Here is a 21,584-nt window from a genome sequence, read left to right on the forward strand (position 1 = left end):
AACAATAACTTGTTCTGTCAGAGGATTGTATAACTAAGAAAATCTAGTATATTTTACACCTCTCTTCTCTCCTTCATAATCCTGTATTGTGCTACTGTGTACATTTTCAAGGTTCTTTTCACGCCCTTCAATATTCCGCAACTGAAGAATATGAAATGTAAACTAAGCAAAACAATTGTTTATTAATAAAGCAAATATTTTTGCATGAAACAGAAATCTTTTATAATATAAGGCCACTAAGTTTTTAGCAACAGTTGAAAAGTTATGCACAATGGAAAAAAAACAATAAACGCCAGAACTAAAACATGTCCGATAACAATGTATTGGTACAAAACTCTTTTAGAGTGCCTTAGAATTAACTTCTAGCATTATTTTAAAACAATATTCAGTTGTGTTTCATTTGATATCATAACTTTCAATCTGATCTGATTAAATACTATTGGCGGTTTAATGTTAGCCTGCTGGTAGTAACCGATTCTACCTATAAGTCCAGTGCAGGCCAATTTGTGCTGTCTGATGTCTGCTATTTACTCAGTACTCTACTTTTAAATTTCCCTCATTAAAAAAAAGAAGATTAATGGTTTTGTCAAGATTGAAAGATGGACAAGGGCATTTAAAATATATAACTTTTAAGGTTTAATATTGTTTAAAGCCCTGAGAGTTCATTGTTATATTAAAAAAAAGAGTCCATTTTACAAACTAGACGAAATGCTCAAGTTACTGGTATTAAATATAAAAAAGATGATTTTTTTTCTATGTGAAAAAGCAAAAAAGTTATGTCCCTTATCCTACAGATGTGCCTTGTCCTAATTTGAATGTATGCCAGGAATGAGTACAATCTTTATGTCAGTGTACATTTACAAATAAATCTGCATTAAAAGGGGCATAATTCCAAATATATTGCATTCAGGATTATGCCCCTTCTCTTACAACTGCATTTTATCATCTTGTTTTCCAAGTTTCATGTCAATACCTACAAGAAAAGCATTGATGCAAAGCATCAAAGGGCGTCCAAGCAAGAAATGCAGCAAGTGAAGATGAACTAGTAGACATATGATGACATGATATTCTTATAAACTACCAGAGATGTATATCACTTATGAATGAGCGGTTAATTATGAACTTTGATTGGCACGCTGGAGATTATAATATTACTTGTTATTTCTTTATGATCGTGGTTATTAATAGCAACGGATATACATGTATACAATCATTTATAATCCATATGTGTAACGCATGATCAACACGTACCGCACCTTTGTAATTGTCCCTTATTATGTTATCGCTATTAGCGAAGACCCCCTCTAAAATATCTGTTCACACTTAGTAAAAATATGACACTGGTTATATTACCATGTTGATCATGTTGAGCATAATTGTTTATTATACAATAATTGTAATATCTATGAATTTTAATAAAAAAAAATACAAATTTTATGAATATTGTTTTCTTTTCTTTTTTGTGTTTTATGTGCTATTTTAATACTAAGTTTTTACTACTCTTTTTTTTTATTAAAATTGTAAAATAAATTTTAAGAATTCAATTGTCATATTGACCGACGATTATAATGGAAAAAGTCAGTAAATTATGGTTTATCTTTCAATATATAATATTGTTTATTCTTAAACCATGTACATGTACATTTGTATTTTTCTTTATCATTTTTTAAATTATCAATCAATTGAATAATTCATAAAATCTAATTTGTAACTTTGAATAATTCCTCGGCATCTTTACTAAACACGGATATAACAAATTAAATAAAATGTTTCAAAGTTGATAATGTCATATTAATACCATAAAAATGTACCTTTTTCTCAATTATTGTACATATTTATTGTTTTTATCTCATATTGATAAAATGAAACATGCTATTGTTGTTTTTTTTATTTGTAACGATATCAAACATCTACTCCAAAACCGGGAGAGACCGGACAATAAACGTGTGGTACTATTCGCCGGTCACTAGTAAATCCCGGTCAAAATAGACCGGGAGAGACCGGTAACTACCGATAGGAGTGATAAATAGATATATCTATAAATAGATTTTCGGAATATTTAGGTCATCAACTGATCATTCTAGGATACATGTACAACAATAGCATACCATGATAACCAACTGTGTACTACAAAATGATAAATGAATAACCCCGAAGAGCGCGATTTTATTGACGAAAAAAGTTATTTTATTTGAAAATGTTTGCATTGCGAAATTCTCCAGTTCGCTATTCATTGTGACATATCGCGAGATTTCATTCTCAATCGGCTTTTATTATGACCGAATAAAAGGCTCGAGAAGTTGCTGTCGCCCTTTCACAAAATCTGATTTCATTCCATAAGGGCGCCGCGCTTCGGCGCGGACGCCAATGATAGTTTTCAAATCATTCAACTGAAGCAAAAATTTTGACAAGAAAGCAGCATAAATATAATAAGAGGGCCTAGAGGGCCCTAAATTGCTCACCTGAGAAATAAGTCAAAAGTTCAAAGTGGACCCCTTAAAATTATTTCAAAATTGAACCAGTGGTTTAGATGTTGTTAAGATGTTGTTGTTTTGTAATTTTAGCTCTGGCAGCCATTTTATCTAACAGTTCAGCCTGTCTCTAAGTGATAGGTGAGCTAATAAAAAGATGACAGAGAAAGAGAAGGAAAACAAACATAAGACCTGGCTGGGGGATTGAACTGTCGACCTCATTTTTTGACCCTAGGGGTTTTATTTAAACAAACATGGTAGACCTTGTTTCCCTTAGGCGGGGCCAATTTTGACCCTAGGGGTTTTATTTCAACAAACATGGTAGACATACACTAGAACATGTTTCATGGCAAATATCTTAGCTCTACCTCTTTTTGATTTGATTTTCACAAGACGATTTTTTAAAGTTTTTCCTACATACATAATTATACGGAAAAATAATATTTAAATCAATAACCCCTGGGGCCGGGCCAATTTTGACCCTAGGGCTTTCATTTCAACAAACTTGGTAGACATCCACTAGAAAATGTTTATGCCAAATATCTAATATAGTTTTTACTATATAAATATATATAAAAAAATTATCTAGATATAAGAAAAATCAATGACCCCTATGGGCGGGCCAATTTTGATCCTAGGGCTTTTATTTGAACAAACTTGGTAGACATCCACTAGAAGACATTTCATGCCAAATATCTAAGCTCTAGCTCTTTTGTATTTTCACAACAAGATTTTTTTTTAGTTTTTACTATTCACATATATGGAAAATCAATGACCCCTGGGGCTGGGCATATTTTGACCCTAGGGCATTAATTTGAACAAACTTGGTAGGCATCCACTAGAAGATGTTTCATGCCAAATATTTAATCTATAGTGCTTTTGGATTGTCACAAGAAGATTTTTTTAAAGTATTTTCTATATACCTAAAAGGAAAATCAACTAGAACTATCGCTGAATGCGATTCATACCCCCACCAATGTCCTTGACAGAAGATGACTTGGAAAGGTGGTAAAGGGAATAACTTAAGTGGCACAAATACATAAAAAGAAATTGTCTCTGGTGAAAAAAAAGACTTATAGTACAAGTAAAAGAATAATTATTTATTATCAAATCATGTTCGAAACAGTTACTAATAACCTTTCATTTTCCCAATATTAAACTTTTTATAAGTCAATTTTTGACCTTAAAGTGTGGCCTTGAGTTTCAGCTGACACAAGGGTAAGATGGATTCTGCACATCGCCCAGTTGAGGTGAACATTTAAGTAAAGTTTGAAGAAAATCCTTCCATTAGTAAAAAAATTTATAAATTGGACACAACATATTGTCAAGTATTAATTGTATGTAAATTTAAAGACTTAAAAAGGGGCATAACTTTGTCAAAATGCAATACAGAGTTATGAAACTTGACCTGCAAATCGTAATTGTGACACCTCATATATCCTTTAAGTTTCAAGCAAGTTCCTGTGCTAGTTTCAGAAATATTCGAGTACATGTTAAAATTAAAGAACATTTTCTAAGTCAATTTTTGACCTTCAAGTGTGACTTTGACCTTTAGCCTGCACAAAGGTGACATGGATTCTGCACATAACTTTGTTGAGGTGAACATTTGAGTAAAGTTTGAAGAAAATTCATTCGTTTAGTGTAGGATTTATAGAGCAGAAACAACATATTGCCTAATATTTGATTGTATGTAAATTTGAAGACTCAAAAAAGGGGCATAACTTTGTTAAAATGCAATACAGAGTTATGAAACTTGACCAGCATACCTTAATTGTGACCTTTCATATATATTTTATGTTTCAAGCAAACACCTTTTCTAGATTCAGAAATATTCATATAAATGTTTAAATTTAAGAAAATTTACTAAGTCAATTTTTGACCTTCAAGTGTGACCTTGACCTTAAGCCGGCAAAAGGGTGACATGGGTTCTGCACATTCCCTTGTTGAGGTGAACATTTGAGCCAAGATTGAAGAAAATCTTTCAATTAGTGTAGGACTTACAGAGCGGACACGACATACTGTCTAATATTTGTTTGTTTGATATTTGACCTTCAATTGTGACCTTGACCTTGAGGTGACACATGGGCAACATGGGTTCTGCACATCCCCTTGTTGAGGTGAACATTTGAGCCAAGTTTGAAGAAAATCCTTCAATTAGTGTAGGAATTACAGAGCGGACACAACATATTGTGTAATATTTGATTATTGGTATTTGACCTTCAATTGTGACCTTGACCTTGAGCTGACACATGGGCAACATAGGTTCTGCACATCCCCTTGATGAGGTGAACATTTGAGACAAGTTTGAAGTAAATCTTTCAATAAGTGTAGGAGTTACAGAGCGGACAGGACATACTGTCTAATATTTGATTGTTTGATATTTGACCTTCAATTGTGACCTTGACCTTGAGCTGACACATAGGCAACATGGGTTCTGCACATCCCCTTGTTGAGGTGAACATTTGAGCCAAGTTTGAAGAAAATCCTTCAATTATTGTAGGACTTACAGAGCGGACACGACATACTGTCTAATATTTGATTGTGTTTGATATTTGACCTTCAATTGTGACTTTGACCTTGAGCTGACACATGGGCAACATGGGTTCTGCACATCCTCTTGTTGTGGTGAACATTTGAGCCAAGTTTGAAGAAAAACCTTCAATTGGTATAGGAGTTATAGAGCGGACACGAAAATGGAGACGGACCGACGGACGGACGGACCGACGCGACAAAGCGAATCCATTATAGCCCCCCCCACATTTTGTGGTGGGGGTATAATGAACCACTAGGGTGTGTCAATTTTGACCCTAGGGCATTTATTTTAACAAACTTGGTTGACATCCACTAGAAGATGTTTCATACCAAATATCTAAGATCAACCTCTTTTGGATTTTTAATAGATTTTTTGAAGTTTTTCCTATGTATATATAAGGAAAATCAATAATATTTAAATCAATGAAGTGCTTTCATAATTTGGTAGACATCCACTAGAAAATGTTTTATTCCAAATATCTAAGCTCTAGCTCTTTTGGATTTTCACAAGTAGATTTTCAAAGTTTTATGTATATGTAGATATAAGGAAAATCAATGACCCCCTGGGGCAGGGCCAGTTTTGACGTTAAGGCTTTTATTTGAACAAACTTGGTAGACATCCACAAGGAGGTGTTTCATGCCATATAATATATCTAAAATCTAGCTCTTTTGTATTTTTACAAGAAGATTTTTTAAGATTTTTTGTAAAAAAAAATCTTTCATTTGCCATGGCAACCAGAGTTTTTTATGGAATTTAATTCTTTGAACAACTTTGGTAGAGCTTCATGCAAGGAACATCCCTGCAATGTTTCAACAAATTTGGTCAAATGGTTTAGGAGAACGTGTTTAAAGAAATTGTTGACGCACACATAGATGATGGACAATGGGCCATCACAAAACCTCATATTGAGGACATTGTCCTCAGGTGAGCTAAAAATATAGCTTTCAGAATTATGTCCCTGCATGGTCTTGAAACTCTATCATGATGACATCTTTTAAAATGCTTCAGAAAGGGCTACATTTAAGTTTTTGCATAACAAGGTGTTCAGCAACAACAACCGAGCGATCATTATAACTCCACCTTTTATTTCAATTTTACAACATTCTTGCAGCTATCAACAAATTAAACCTGCATGCATGATATAAAATCTTGGTAGTCTTATTATTATTTGTGGCTATATATAAAAACTAATCTGCTATATTAACTTAAATTCTTCACATTCTTCACATTCATGCTTCACCATACTTCCTTGTTTTGTTTCAATAAATTTAACATTTTATAATCTGGGACAAATAACTGCCACATGAATTTATTTGAAACAACCAATTTTCTGTGTTTTTACACTATTTTTCTCTCTTTTTGATTGTGCATTGCTGTTTGAAATTTTTACTCCCTGAGTTTTTCACAGAAATCTCAAGTTCTCTTTGCTTAAACAAACACGTTCCTATGAAAATTCGCAAATTTTGGCTCATTAATGGCTAATAGGAAATGTTATAATATTTTTTATTATTAATGTCATGTAATAACAATTTGTAAGATATGTTGTTTACTTTGTTACATTGTAATAACCTATCCTCTCTATTGTATCTAAGTGTAATTGATTATTTGATTCCATGTATCATCACAAACAACAGAACGATACATCCTGATGCTTCCCTAGTGTATACACTTTTCCCAACAAGTCCTTATAAATTTTGACAGTTGATAATATTGTCTCCGAAATTATAACGACACTTGTGTAGCATCTTGTCAAAGAGAAATAGTCCACATTGCGGAGCCAAGAGGACTATAAAGACTTGTATTATTGTTAAAACATAATTGAATTTCTCCCTTGTTGATAGTACTGAAATAATGCGGTAATTTATTTTCATTAAATATCAATAATGTGTGTCACAAGAGGCTCTCTCCCTCAAGCTTTGGAGAAAATAGTTGACAGAAATATCTGTAGTGTTGATGCTTTTGTATGTCTCCAAAGGCAATATATACATGTATCTAAATAGCACATAAGTTATTAAGATAAAGGCATAATGATAATACTTCACCAAAACTGAAAAAAAAAAATAATACTTACTAAATATTGTCCCCACTTAAAATGTGATGATTAACAAATTTTAGTTTACTGATTGTAAAGAAAAATATTGCTCCTGTGTGACACAAAGATGTAACTTACTGTGTACAATTAACAACCAATGATTATTTGAATGCAATTTTGTTATTTGAATATTTTAAAGTCAAATATTTATGTTACAAATAAGTTTGAGCCTATGAAAAAAGTAAGCCTATGGAGGAAAAAGATGAAGTTGTAGGGAGAAGCAACAGTTAAAACCCCATAAAATAAGAAAGGCAAGAACATCAAAGTAGTTGTACTGTTGTACAGTTTAATGAGTATTTGAATGCAATTTTGTTATTTGAACTTTTTGAAAAATGAAATATTTATGTTGCAAACTACAAATTTGAGCATATGAAAAAGAAAGTGTAAATCAAAGTTAGCCAGTGGTAGTTGAGATATTATAGTCTAGTAAAAATTTTGACACATACAGACTGATGAACAGATAGACAAAGTCAAAACTATATGTATCCCCATTATGAAGCATAATCACACCACTTTGTCATTCTCTTAATATACAAACAAAATCTCTTCATTCCTTTATAGTAATGTTCCAATACAAAGAACAGAAATAAAATTTATAAAAGGGAGATAATTAAGAAAGCAAACTTCTGACTTATCAGCTGCTTAGAAAATTAATAGTCAAGAGACAATTAACACCTAAAAAGGCATTAAAGAGGCATATAACTGTAGAACTAGATATATTGCTAAAGGCTCCTTGAAGCTGCATATATGTCAATTTATTTCAATATAAAATACATAGGAATATGTAAACTTCTATTTTTAGCATAACTGACCTTGAAATTATCCCTAGTGACCCTATAACTCCAATCAAAGTTAGAAGACCAACCAAAGTTAGAGTTCCTACCAAATAAAGGCGGTTATAATAATGAGCAACAGTGTAAAAATCTATTTTATGATCTTCTCTTTGATGCTAATGACTCATAACTCAATCCACCCAAGGTATGTAAATATGAAAGACATTGCATATAAGCGTAAACATCTATTTTAAGTGCTGGTGACCGTGATCTAAGTGACCCCTAACTGCATCAAAACTAAGAGGACCTTGATCTAAGGTATGTACCTACAAAATACTAAGTATGAAAGACATCAGTTAATGATTAAAGGCTGTATGAGGAAAAGTTTTAAAAATCTATTATTAGCAGCAGTGACCTTGACTCTAGTGACCCTAAACTCCATAAAATGAGGACAATGGCATGTAAATACCAAATAGAGAATTGAAGTTTTTTGAGAAATTCAATGCTTCCTAGTCAGAGCTTACTCAGAAAAAAAAATTCAAAAAAAATTAAAGCTGATAACAGATTAAAAGGAGATTAACTTTGTGCAAGTCACTGAGCTAGAAACAAACCTGCATTCGGAGCACCTTGCCAATTACCAATAATCATCTAGGAAATAAAGTTATACAAGAAAAGTTTGTTTGTTTGTTTGTTTGTTTGTTTCATTTTACGCCTTTTTCAACAGACATTGATGCAAAGCATCAAAGGGCGTCCAAGCAAGAAATGCAGCAGGTGAAGATGAACTAGTAAATATATGATGACAAGATATTCTTATAAACTTTTCAATGGTTAATTGGTTTTTACCAGAATTGTATATCACTTATAAATGAACAGACGAAAGACATTGTTCATTATTAATTTTGATTGGCATGCTAGAGATTAGAATATTACTTGTTATTTCTTTATGATCGTGGTTATTAATAGCAACGGATATACATGTATACAATCATTTATAATCCATATGTGTAACGCATGATCAACAACACACTTGTGTTATTGTCCCTTATTATGTTATCGCTATTAGCGAAGACCCCCTCTTAAGGTATCTGTTCACACTTAGTAACAATATAACACTGGTTATATTACCATTTTGATCATGTTGAGCATAATTGTTTATTATACAATAATTGTATTGTCTATTTTAATAAAAAAAAAATACAGATTTTATGAATATTGTTTTCTTTTCTTTTTTGTGTTTTATGTGCTATTTTAATACTGAGTTTTTACGTTTACTACTATTTTTAGAATTCAATTGTCATATTGACCGACGATTTTAAGTCAAAACTTAACTGGAAAAAGTCAATAAATTATGGTTAATCTTTCAATATATAATATTTTTTATTCTTAAACCATATACATGTACATTTGTATTTTTCTTTATCATTATTTAAATTATCAATCAATTCACGGATTTATATTACATAAATCCGTGATCAATTGAATACTTCATAAAATCTAATTTGTAACTTTGAATAATTCCTCGGCATGTTTACTAAACACGAATAACAAATTAAATAAAATGTTTCAAAGTTGATAGTGTCATATTAATACCATAAAATGTACCTTTTTCTCAATTATTGTACATATTTATTGTTTTTATCTCATATAGATAGAATAAAACATGCTATTGTTGTTGGGTTTTTTTTTTCGAATTGTATGTTTATGTATAATAATAATCAATAAATTTGAGAGTTGATCTGTGTTTATTAATTATTGTAACCAAACTAAGTGACATTCATTTTGAAAAAAGCTTATTTATCTGTAAAATATTTGTTCTTTTCTGTAACGATATCAAACATCTACTCTAAAACTGGGAGAGACCGGACAATAAACGTGTGGTACTATTCGCCCCCGGTCAAAATAGACCAGGAGAGGCCGGGAATTACCGATAGGAGTACATCCCTCTATAAATAGATTTTCGGAATATTTAGGTCATCAACTCATCATTCTATGGATACATGTACAACAAAACATACCATAGTAACCCACTGTGTACTACAAAATGATAAATAAAAATACACCGAAGAGCGCGATTTATTGACGGAAAAGGTTATTTCATTTGAAAATGTTTGCATTGCGAAATTATCCAGTTCGCTATTCATTGTACATATTGCGACATTTCATTTTCAATTAATAATCAAGCACCCTCATACCGATCGGAATGATCGGCTTTTATCATGACCGACTAAAAGGCTCAAGAAGTTGCTGTCGCCCTTTCACAAAATCTGATTTCATTCCATAAGAGGCGCCGCGCTTCGGCGCGGACGCCAATCACATGAGTTGTGTAGTAATCAAAGGCAGGGAGTGTGTGTAATCTGCTTAATGAGAAAAGAATTTATTTAAAGAATATCGGGATGGAAAATAAAATGTACTACAGTAAAATTATTACTAAGTAAAACTTTGTTAAAGTTATAATACCGTTCAACGATGATATTTTACCCTACAACTTAGTTTTCAGAAATTATCGCCTAAATCATAAGTATATCCTCATTAATGATGAACTGCTATACAATTTTAATCTTATTTCGCCGAAACACTCGGATGCAACTGGATATAATATCGCCAGTTTTTGAAATCCCCGCCATTTGTAAAAGCTCTCGGGCCCGATCGGTTTCATTCGGAATTAACTCATTTGCATACGGAAAAGTTCGGAAATGCTATAATTAGAAACAAGTTCGGAAACGCTATAATTAGAAACGTCAACAAACTTGCGACCCCGATATTAGGAGATATAATATAAATGACGGATTCAATTTTATTTTATGTTTTGTAATTAATAAACGATATATAAAGCTATTTATTAGCTAAGGAATGTAGCTTATATCCTCGTAACGCGTTACGAAACAATCGGAAAAGAACAAAGTCTGAGACTCTCACTAGATCTACAGTAAACAAGAAGATGGAGCGTTGGTCATGTCTATGTCGTACGGTTGCTGTGGTTATTTGTAATCGGTAAATTAGCCGTTCTTTATGATCTGTTCGTACCAGAAATAATACGTACCTATTGCCAAGCTTCCATCGTAGTAATATGGCATACAGTAGTGTGCGTTATGTAAATATTATGAAACACAGACACTTGGTGCTCAATCTGTATTATATTATAGATGTTGAAATATGAAAAAAAATTTCAAAACGGCTTATATTAAGTTGTTTTTTTTTTTTTATTTTAAAGGCGTTTTGAGCTCCAAACCCAAGTGTCTGTGTTAGGAAATTATAATGAAAAGAAATATAATTTGGCAATCTGGTGTAATAACCTTTATAGGGTGTTACCAGATTAAAAATCCAGTCAACTGCATGCAAAAGCCAATACATATTTAACATCTACAGACTCAACCGTTTGATATATGATAATGTATAATTATACTTCAATTTATAAGCAAACAAGAATGGAAAAAAGACCAAGTTAAAGTTCTGATGCCTATAATTTTGAAAATGATCACTCAAGACCTGATTTTTATGTTAGCCTTTTGTAAAAGTGCACATTATGGAGAATAATGTACTAATGAGAATTTCATTCCAATACAAACACAGTGCAACCTGTGTAAATATTATTCTGTTAACAATGAACAGTTGCATTCCACTGAAAATAAGATTGCCAAGAATTAAATCCTAATCTCTGGATTATGTACACCGGTATGGCATAAAACCATAAATTTCACCACTTTATGTTCAAATGTTGAATTCTGCTAAAGCTGGTGCTAGGGGGGCATGGAAGGTAACTTGCACTTTCCAACAGGCTCACCAAATAGAGCCTGCAACAGTTTCAATTTTGTCATTTTGGGCTTTCTGCAGGAATTCTTGATTTCTCTATTTTCAGATGTCAAATGTACTTTTTTAAAATTCAAATAAGATCACAGATTGTAACAATGTTTTACAAATACCTTTCAATGTTAATTTACACACCACTTCTCTTAGCACGTTTCAGGACACATTTTGGAATGTTGTTAAAATAACAAAAACACAGATAAATTGAAACATGTATTTGAACATTGGCAGTAAAACAACAATAAAATATTTTCAAATGAACAGCATATCTTTTTTTCTTACTCTTAAAATTGTACAACAGTGACTTCTTTACAGTTATAGTTTTATTTTTTATTCAATCCATGCTGTCTTAACAGGAAGAGGAAGTGTGAAGATGGCCAATATTGTAGAAGGAAATAAATAATATCTTAATTCCAACCAAATTGTATGAACTTGAGCTAACCCCTTATGGGTTTCTGGTGATGAAGGATATTATGCTTAAGCCATTGTGACCTTAGACCTTATTAACTCCAAACTAATGCTTTATTTACTAATCTAAGCAATGTCCCTGGAAATGTTCAAAACCTTGGGACAATGAGTTTACATGTCACTGAGACCTTGAACTTATAATCAAATGGACCAATCTTAAAACTAATGGCAATCAGAATTTTTCCTTCTGAGTTACATAAACTATACCTTACAATGTTACACATATTTAAAGGAAGTTAAACTTTATGCCATATTGAGCTTTAAATCTAATTACCTCAAAATCAGTTGGTGCCATTATCTGAGAAGGGCAATGTTCCTACCAAGCCTAAAAACTTAGGCTTACCCCTGAATGTAAAATATTGTTTGTTCCCCACTCCCGCGACCTACCTACAAATAGCACAGCTACCTAAAATATCTTATTGCCCAGGATTTGTTTACTAAAATGAAATCAGAGTGTCAATGAGAATGACATCTTTTTAACTGTCTCGTGATTTTTTAATTGTAAATATACAAATGTTGGGATATTTGCTGATTGAAACTGAAAATATGGTTCTAAATTTTCAAGTAAAACAGAATTGATGCTTTCATGCATTCACAATTTGTTTGAACTACATATAATTTTAATGAAAAATAAAACAAGACAAACATTTTGGATAACTAGGAATGGGTCCATAGGACACGGGTCCCCTCTACGCGCCACTGTTCTGTCAATCTTGTGACTCTAGGTCAAATATTTTTTGAAAACTAAAAATCGTTAACTAAGTAAAGGGCAAGAACTTTACAAATACTGAATAAATTCACAAGTTAACCCCAAGGTGCATAAGTACACATGCTGCCCAACATTCTTTTAAACATTCAGGCCTACAAGTGAAATACTTTTTGAGCTATGCATGAACAAGTTGAAAATTGTAAATTATTTGATAAATTAAAGTGAACCTGTAGTAGCCACTCCTATATTGTCTTTCTTATTTATATTTTATCCCTGTAGGATATTAATTATAGTTAAATGTTAAATTATTTATGTTTGGCTGAATGAAATGAAAGAAAACATAAATACTTTTTGAGCTATGCATTAACAAGTTGAAAATTGTAAATTTATACTACTGTGAGTCAAGGGCAATAACTCTTAACAAAACTGAAAAAAATCCACATGAAAGTCCCAGGTTCTTAGCTTCACAGTGATGTAAATCATTATTCCTGTAATTTAGTGATGTTGATCATTATTCCTGTAAAGTTGGTTGATTCTCACTCAAGCACTCAAGGAACAAATAACAACATAATGAAACGTTTTTTACTAAGTCAAGGGAAATAACTACAAATACTGGATAAATCCACAAGCCAAACCCCAGGTGCAAAACTAAATATGCTGTGCAACCTTCCCGTAAGGTTTAATGACTCTATGTCAAATCCTTTTTGAGTTACATGTGACACAAGTTGAAAACTGCAAAATTTTACCAAGTCAAGGGCAATAACTTTACAAATACTGGATAAATCCACACGAAAATACCCAAATGCGCAACTACACATGCTGATCAACATTCCTGTAAAGTTTCATGACTGTAAGTCAAATACTTTTTGAGTTACATGCGACACAAGTTGAAAATTGCAAAATTTTACTAAATCAAGGGCCATAACTCTCAAAATACTAAATCCAGACGAAAATACCCAGGTGCACAACTACACATAATGTTCAACATTCCTGTAAAGTTTCATTGCTCTAGGTCAAATACTGCTTGAGTAACATGCGACACAAGTTGAAAATTGCAAAATTTTACTAAGTCAAGGCCCATAACTCTCAAAATACTAAATCCAGACGAAAATACCCAGGTGCACAACTACACATAATGTTCAACATTCCTGTAAAGTTTCATTGCTCTAGGTCAAATACTGCTTGAGTAACATGCGACACAAGTTGAAAATTGCAAAAATTCAATGGCAGTAACTCTGAAAATACTAAAAATATCCAGATGAAAATACCAAGGTGAACAACTACACTTGCTGATCAACATTACAGTAAAGTTTCATGACTCTAGGTGAAATACGGATGGACGGACAAGGGTAAATCTAAATGCCCGCCACTAAAGTGGGGGCACAAAAATAAATATTTTATCAGCCCACCTAACCTATCTGAACTGGAATGGGATGAGGGAGTAAATACAAAGATAATTTTAAGGCTTGCCTTGTTTGATTGAACAAGGATTTTATATAAAATGCCCCTATGTCATTGTAGATTGGACTACAAACAATTCATGGACTAATAACAACTAGATCTCAACGAGTCGGATGTGTTTCCTTGTGAACAATATAGTTTAGGAGAAATGGCCAAGACAAAAATGAAATATGAAAATTAACAAAGGGCAATAAAGTTAAAGCCACTAATAGCAAATAACAAGCAAAGCCAAAATTTAGACATTTAACCTTGGAGGTCAAGGTCAATTATGAATGAAGGCCAAGGTTAGACAATACACCAAGAACTTTAAAAGTTATGAACAAGGTTCAAGTTTGCAGAAGGCAACGGCAGCAACCTCTATTTCTTTTTTCAAAAAAAAAAAAAAAAAGAAAAGCTGAGCTAAAGTGAATGACATAGTACATGTATATCAAAAGATATAATTGAATAATACTTTTAACTTTGTTACTACATTAAAGCTGATAGCAGCACTTATAGTTTAATAGATTGGATAATATTTTGCACTTGTATAAAAAGTAGTAATTTTTCTGACAAAATATTAAAAACAGACCTTGAGTCATGACAAATGAATCAAGAGAATTTTTTTCAAAACAAGATAGATACAGTGCCATATCTAAAAAGATATTTCATATAACTATCATGAATACCAGGTATTCAATGTCAGCTTAAATATGTTTCAATAGTTGGGCAATCAGTGTAACACACTATTTATCATTCTTTTCCATAAAAAGTCAATCATATCTTGATTTATGTTCCTCATGAATGGCTCGGGTAGGCTTCCGGCTAACTTGGGCCAAATATTTTGAAAGTCTGTGGGGGTTATCTTCCTCTAACTTTCTATTTTATATATCCCCTCAATGTCACTAATCCTCAGAGTTATAGCATCATGAAAAATGGTATAATGATACTTTTTCTTCTTCTTTAATTCATCCAGACTCGCTGAAGTCTGAAATGAGAAATTAACAAGTCTGTTATAACAAAAATCATAAGTGTATACAATTCTCAAAATGCATTACATGTAATTATGTCCTCAAAATTTATTAGTGAGGTTATTCAGAGACTGCAAAATCTCTTTTGATTGAAATTAATATTATATAGGCAATATAAATGCATAGTGATCACACTTTCAATAAAAATATCTTATAATTCATAGAGGCAGGAACATTTAATACTAAGATATGCAGCATTTATATTCATATGCAAAAATGAAAAAAAAAATGTTGAGAATCTTTATGCCCAAAGAAGATAAAGCACAACATTTTATTTAGGTTTTGCCTCTTTATATGTTTGAAGAACTGAAATCTTTCTATTGAAATAAACAAAGTAACATGCTACATCCATATTAGACTCAGTACAGAGTACATCTATGTTGAACATTATTATAGTTCCAAACAATTCACTTTACTAACACAAACTGGACACTGTTTTCTTTCATTCTGTAAAATTGTGTAACATTACATGTTGGAGTTTTGTAAGTAGCATACCTAACAGATCCCCCTTGTTGGTGATGTATGGTCTATTTGCATGTATATTATAATCTATGGCTGCAAGAAGATTGTGCATCCTATAAACAGGTGGTGTGTAAGCAAATCGTTTGGTACAATACATCAAGATGTGCTGGTGAAACCCCTACATGCCAGCTGTACTTCTAAAAATGAATACAAATAATGGAAAGATATTTTCATTTAAATGATTTTAGTAAGGAAAAATCCTTTAACATTAACATATTCATATGCTAGATATAATCTCTGTGTGTAAATAATTATCTTTGAAAAGATTTTACACAGCTCTATCCTTCAATTGATAAGTGCAATAAAGGTGCCAATTAATTTATACATAATGGTTGTAGGTCCATTTGTGTTAACATATAAAGATGCTGTAAACAATGAACATTCTATAATCAATAGACATATGAGCTTTGTATTAATCAGGACATATACTCCTTTCCAGTTAGGAAAATAAATCCTTTTAAAAATTTCACTCCAAACTGCTAGCATATCTTAACAAAGATAGGCATATCTCCTTTGCAGAATTAATGGTTCCAACATTGGAGCCATTGGCTTCAACTTTTTTGATTGGCCAATCTGGTGGTGCAAACTAAAATTGCTCCAGGGGGAACCCTGTCAATATAAATTTCTTTTATTGTACCTGATGAAAACATAACCTGCAGTTGAGATATTATGTCATCTTATTCAGAACACCAGCCAGATCTTTCAGACTATGACGTGCATCTTATTTCCTTTGCAGCCATGGTTTGTTCTGGTTTCTAATGGGCCATGATTGTACCAGGCATTAGTGTATTCCATCATCTGAAAACAGAACCCATTCATGCTCAATAACTATAAGATTGATGCAGACACTAAAATATACTATTCCCTGAAATAAAATATCAAGACAAATAAGCATGCATTAAAAAATGGCAAAGACGTCAGCCTTCAACAAGTTTTATGAAACATTACTAAGCATTTCACATTTATTTTACATATAAAATGCTTACCATAAACCTATGAAGTAATCCACATTATGCATCAAAACATTTTGCATGCATTAATTTTCTTGCAACAAATGACAATTATGTATTGCTATCTAGAATTTTATCTAAATATTTATTGAGCAACAGAATAATCATATTAAAATATCAAACATTCAAACAAAATCAAATATACATGTATAATAATTGTTTACTTACCATGAATAGTTTATAGTCTGTAGCAGTTTTATAACTAAACCAGAAATGAATGGTTGTGTCTCAATTCAATTCCAAAAGGATTTTATTGGCTTTCTTTAGTGCTACCTGAAGATTAAATCATAACTTGCTTAAGATTTAGAAGAAATAAAATCAATTGTGGAATTCCTTTTCATTTTAGCGAAAAATATTCTACATTAGAATTGTTTATATTCAGTCTTCACCAACATTTACTATAGGACATGAATCTGCCCTTATTATTAACAACAAATACAGCAGTATTGCAGGCAGTGATAACACCAGCCTATTAAAAATTCTTAGTTTAAAAGGGATATAACTTAAAAAATATTGCTTTCACAGTCATTGAATTTAAGAATTCACTGGCCCCAATTCCAGTTTTGAATTTATATTTTTACTATATATTTAACTACATTTTCTTAAAATTTACACTGGCCCAAACTAATTTTCACTGGCCATGGGCCACCGGGCCAGTGCTAAATTCAATGACTGCTTTCATAAGAACATGTAACTATGCTCCCCTGTTTAACAATTACAGTTTGTCCTGATAAGCAAGTCTTTCAAGTTTCATGTTGATACATCTCAAAATATTTAAATAATGCAATTGTATGCCAACATAGCAATCTGACATAGAATGTAATATCTTTGAAAAAAAAAGAAGCTAGAAATTAGTAATTCATGATGTTTGATTGTAACTAAGAAAGTATACTCCACTTTTGAGGAATCTGTAACTATTTTGTTGTATGGTCTGAGAATTGACTACATAACAGAATCCTTTCCAAAAGCCGCGTCACGACAAACCAACATAGTGCGTTTGCGACCAGCATGGATCCAGACCAGCCTGCGCATCCATGCAGTCTGATCAGGATCCATGCTGTTTGCTATCAGTTTCTCTACTTGTTATAGGGTTTGTAAGCGAACAACATGGATCCTGATCAGACTGCGCGGATGTGCAGGCTGGTCTTGATCCATGCTGGTCGCAAAACCATTATGTTGGTTTTGTCATGAATGACACGGCTCATATATATTTTTTCACAACTGGATTTAAGACCTATAATGACCCTCTATTATTTTTTCACCTCAGTGAACAATAACCTATAATAATATTATGGAGTCATACAAATATCAAACTCATCATTTAAGATGACACCAAAATCTTTCAATTGGACCAAAATTAACCATGTAATGCATGTTTTTTTTTTCTTCTTCTAATACAGTATTATATGCCAGTCCACTTAAAAAATGACATTATTGTTTAATAATTAAATCATATGAATATCTGATCATGATATACATGGATCACATGTTGACATGTATATATCCATTAATTGGTTCAATAAACTAATAAAAAAACGTTAATTCAGCAGTATTTAAGACTAATCAGTTTTTATATGAATTACAAACTGTATATAAGTAAATTAGTTATGCAAGTATATACATGTAGTTATATAGCAATTTTGAAAGGTATTATTATAACCTGTCACTTTCGACAAAAATGGTGTACTTACTCCCCTCTGCATATGCACTGAAGTCCAGGTCATCTTTGATGTCCCTGGTAGTGGTTTTGCAACACATGATGACGATGAAATTGATTTATTTCTGTAATTGAAAATATAGCATACTAGTACCATGGCCTAAAATCTTGACTATTCAAGCCAATTACAATACATGAATTGCTGCACTGCTTATAAGGAAGAAGGGTTGTCAATAAGAATTATCTAACATTTCCAGCACAATTATGGTTATTGTCCATGATTATTTTTCAAATTGTGAAATGCTGAAATTTTACTGCAAAAATGATTCAAATGAGACAAAAATATTGATTTTTGTGCAATTTTCCAGACAAGTTGAGACAACATTTTATTTTTTCTACTTTATTTCTTTGAAGATTCAACAACCCTGGGTAGTAGATCAATATATCAGACTTACGGGCTTGTTATTGCTTAAATGTCGGTCAAGGTTGCCCAAAAGCAAAAATATCTCAAAATCAAAGGACATCACATTTATAGGACTACCCTTGATAGTTGAAAATGCTTTGAAGAAATGCCTGTTCTGCTAGTCAATGGTTCCAACCCTTTTTGAGACACATGTGGCTAATCTATTTCACAGCATTGTAGTTACTATACAGTACAGCTTACAGTAAAAAACAATAATGTGATTGGAAAATAAAAGTTATTCAAAATATAATTTTGTTGTGTCTTAAATGATTCTTAAAAGATAGTGATTGGCCATCTTAAACGATATTACAATGGTTACAATGAACATACGCCATAAAATTGTAAAGGATTAGGCTCAGCCGATCTTTTATTTAACCTGTTTACAATTTATTTATTGGTACGAAAATTACAGTGAACGAAAACTTGATACACAGTCGTGGATCTGCAAGCTTAATTTCTTTATCATAAGTCAAAACCATCCTAAAAACTATAACACAATATCTGTGTTTATATATTCGTAGGTGAAATTTTTCTATAGTAGATCTAAGACCAAGAAAAAATTAAATGCAAACAAAAACGATGATCACCTCACCTGTCAATCAGACAACAACTTCACGGTCGCTTTTGGTTTTAATTACCCTTTTAAGAACTTTTCATCGCTTTGAATCACTACCGGAGTATATCCTTGATTGAATTAAATCACAGTTTCTTTCCACTTTTCGCTTTTTCCTTCTCCAATCTCAAAATTTATTTCTCGTATACATACGTGACACACCTTTCGTATTGTCCGCCATTATTTTGGTTTGGTAAATCATATCACGTGACTCAGATCCGAACATTTACGGAAATAATCGAAGGGCTTCCCGCCAAAATATAAATCTTATTTGACTAACCCAGTCAAATAAGAAAATGCATTTTTTAGAATGGTCAGAAATATTACGGAGAGCGTTTCTAAGTTGGAAAACTTTGTCAATACTAGTTAAATAATGCATTTGATAACAATAAGGCGTTAATTTGACAATCTGTTTTGATGAATTTGACCAGGAATATAACTTTAATCTGAATAATTTTATGAATACACAGGTATTCAAATCTGAAATATTGTCAATATTTTTACTTTATTTGAAAGATGAGCAAATAAATGAGCTATAGAAATATTAAATGCAGGTAACTATATTGAAATTCTAGTTATTTTTTAATAGAAAATTAATCTGGTTTGACATAAAATACCTTGTGTTTTCTTTTTCAGAGATGTTGGATTAATCATGTATCATTTAATTTCAAGGTTTTCAGCTACAAGCACAAGGTTTAATAACTCTAATTCCAAAACCAAATAAAGATTTATCAATATTGTCAAACTGGCGACCAATAAGTTTACTGAATGTAGATTATAAAATACTTACTAAGATTATCGCTAATAGAATTAAACGGGTATTAAATACACTCATTGATGATAGTCAAACAGGTTTCATTAAAGGGCGATACATAGGTGAAAATATAAGATTGCTTTATGATGTGATAGAGTATGCAGAAAAGAATGATAAACCGGGACTTCTATTTTTTGCTGATTTTGAAAAAGCATTCGATAGCATAAGCTACAAATACGTATTTAAACAATTAGATCTTTTTAAAAGCATGGATTGAACTTATTTACAAAAGACCCACGAGTTGCATACTTTACAATGGTTTTTTGTCTGAGTCATTCCCTATAAAAAGAGGAGTACGACAAGGATGTCCATTGTCTCCTTATATATTTATCCTAGCAATTGAACTATTGTCAATAGCTATAAGACAAAAAAGGAATATTGAAGGTTTTAAAATTTTTGATGTAGAAGTTAAAAATAGCATGTTTGCAGACGATGCAACTATAATATTAAATGGTTAATCAAGCAGCTTTGAAGAAACTTTGAACATATTTGAACAATTTTCCTTTATTTCTGGTCTTAAACTTAATTACAAAAAATGTACAGTTCTCAGAATAGGTTCACTTAGAAATCAACATGATTTAATCTATTGTAGAAAAAAATATTCAAATATAATTTGGACCTCAGAATGTAAATTAGGAGAATAAATTAAACCAATTTAAAGCAGACATTAATAGATGGAGGGCAAGACGTTTAACAACAATTGGCAATATATCAATTTTAAAATCCTTAATTATTTCAAAACTAACCTTAATAATATCTGTTCTTCCGAGGTTTTCAATCATAATTAAACTTATTTAATTTCCTGGTAAATTAACATTTGACCTAATGTTAATGTCAGGTTAGAGTAGACTTAAAGATTATGGCAAGTTCCATAAATTAATTAAATTAAATAAATAATTATAAAGTCACTCAAAAGTCCCTGCACTTATTTCCTACAAGTATATATGTTTTGTAACATAGGCAGAATTAAAATACTGTATAAGCCACCTCATAATAAATAAATTTAAAGAATGATATAAGACTTAGTTGTGATTTCATAGCTTAAATATCATTTCTTAAGCAGAAGTTTTTAAGACAAGAAAGACGAAAATAAACCAGTGAAAAAGTGTCTCTTTGATAGTTTTTTCAGTGTCAGCTGTGGTCCAGGATGATCAATACAGTAGTGTTTTCTCAGACAATGGACTGTA

The 21,584-nt window shown here is 31.7% G+C and overlaps 1 protein-coding gene and 1 long non-coding RNA gene across 4 annotated transcripts in view; both read right to left on the reverse strand.

Annotated features, from left to right (window-relative positions):
• LOC132731792 (centlein-like) overlaps positions 1-21,584 on the reverse strand; it is a 151,999-nt gene that overhangs the window by 81,227 nt on the left and 49,188 nt on the right. For both annotated transcript variants that reach the window (XM_060718050.1, XM_060718051.1), the window contains one exon: positions 60-141. In XM_060718050.1, the coding sequence (XP_060574033.1) occupies positions 60-141 (82 nt within the window). The remainder of the gene's footprint in view (positions 1-59; positions 142-21,584) is intronic.
• On the reverse strand, positions 11,411-20,030 carry LOC132731793 (uncharacterized). 2 transcript variants are annotated; one of them, XR_009625932.1, is made up of 6 exons: positions 19,563-20,030; positions 18,542-18,632; positions 17,019-17,123; positions 16,494-16,638; positions 15,814-15,977; positions 11,411-15,275 (listed from the first exon to the last, which is right to left on the reverse strand). It is a non-coding gene; the product is annotated as an uncharacterized LOC132731793 (long non-coding RNA). The 2 variants fall into 2 exon arrangements; XR_009625931.1 differs by having other exon boundaries at positions 18,542-20,030.

Source organism: Ruditapes philippinarum, unplaced genomic scaffold (assembly GCF_026571515.1).
Source record: "Ruditapes philippinarum isolate M1 unplaced genomic scaffold, ASM2657151v2 ctg63_1_1_1_1, whole genome shotgun sequence".
In the NCBI taxonomy this organism is placed as follows: domain Eukaryota; kingdom Metazoa; phylum Mollusca; class Bivalvia; order Venerida; family Veneridae; genus Ruditapes; species Ruditapes philippinarum.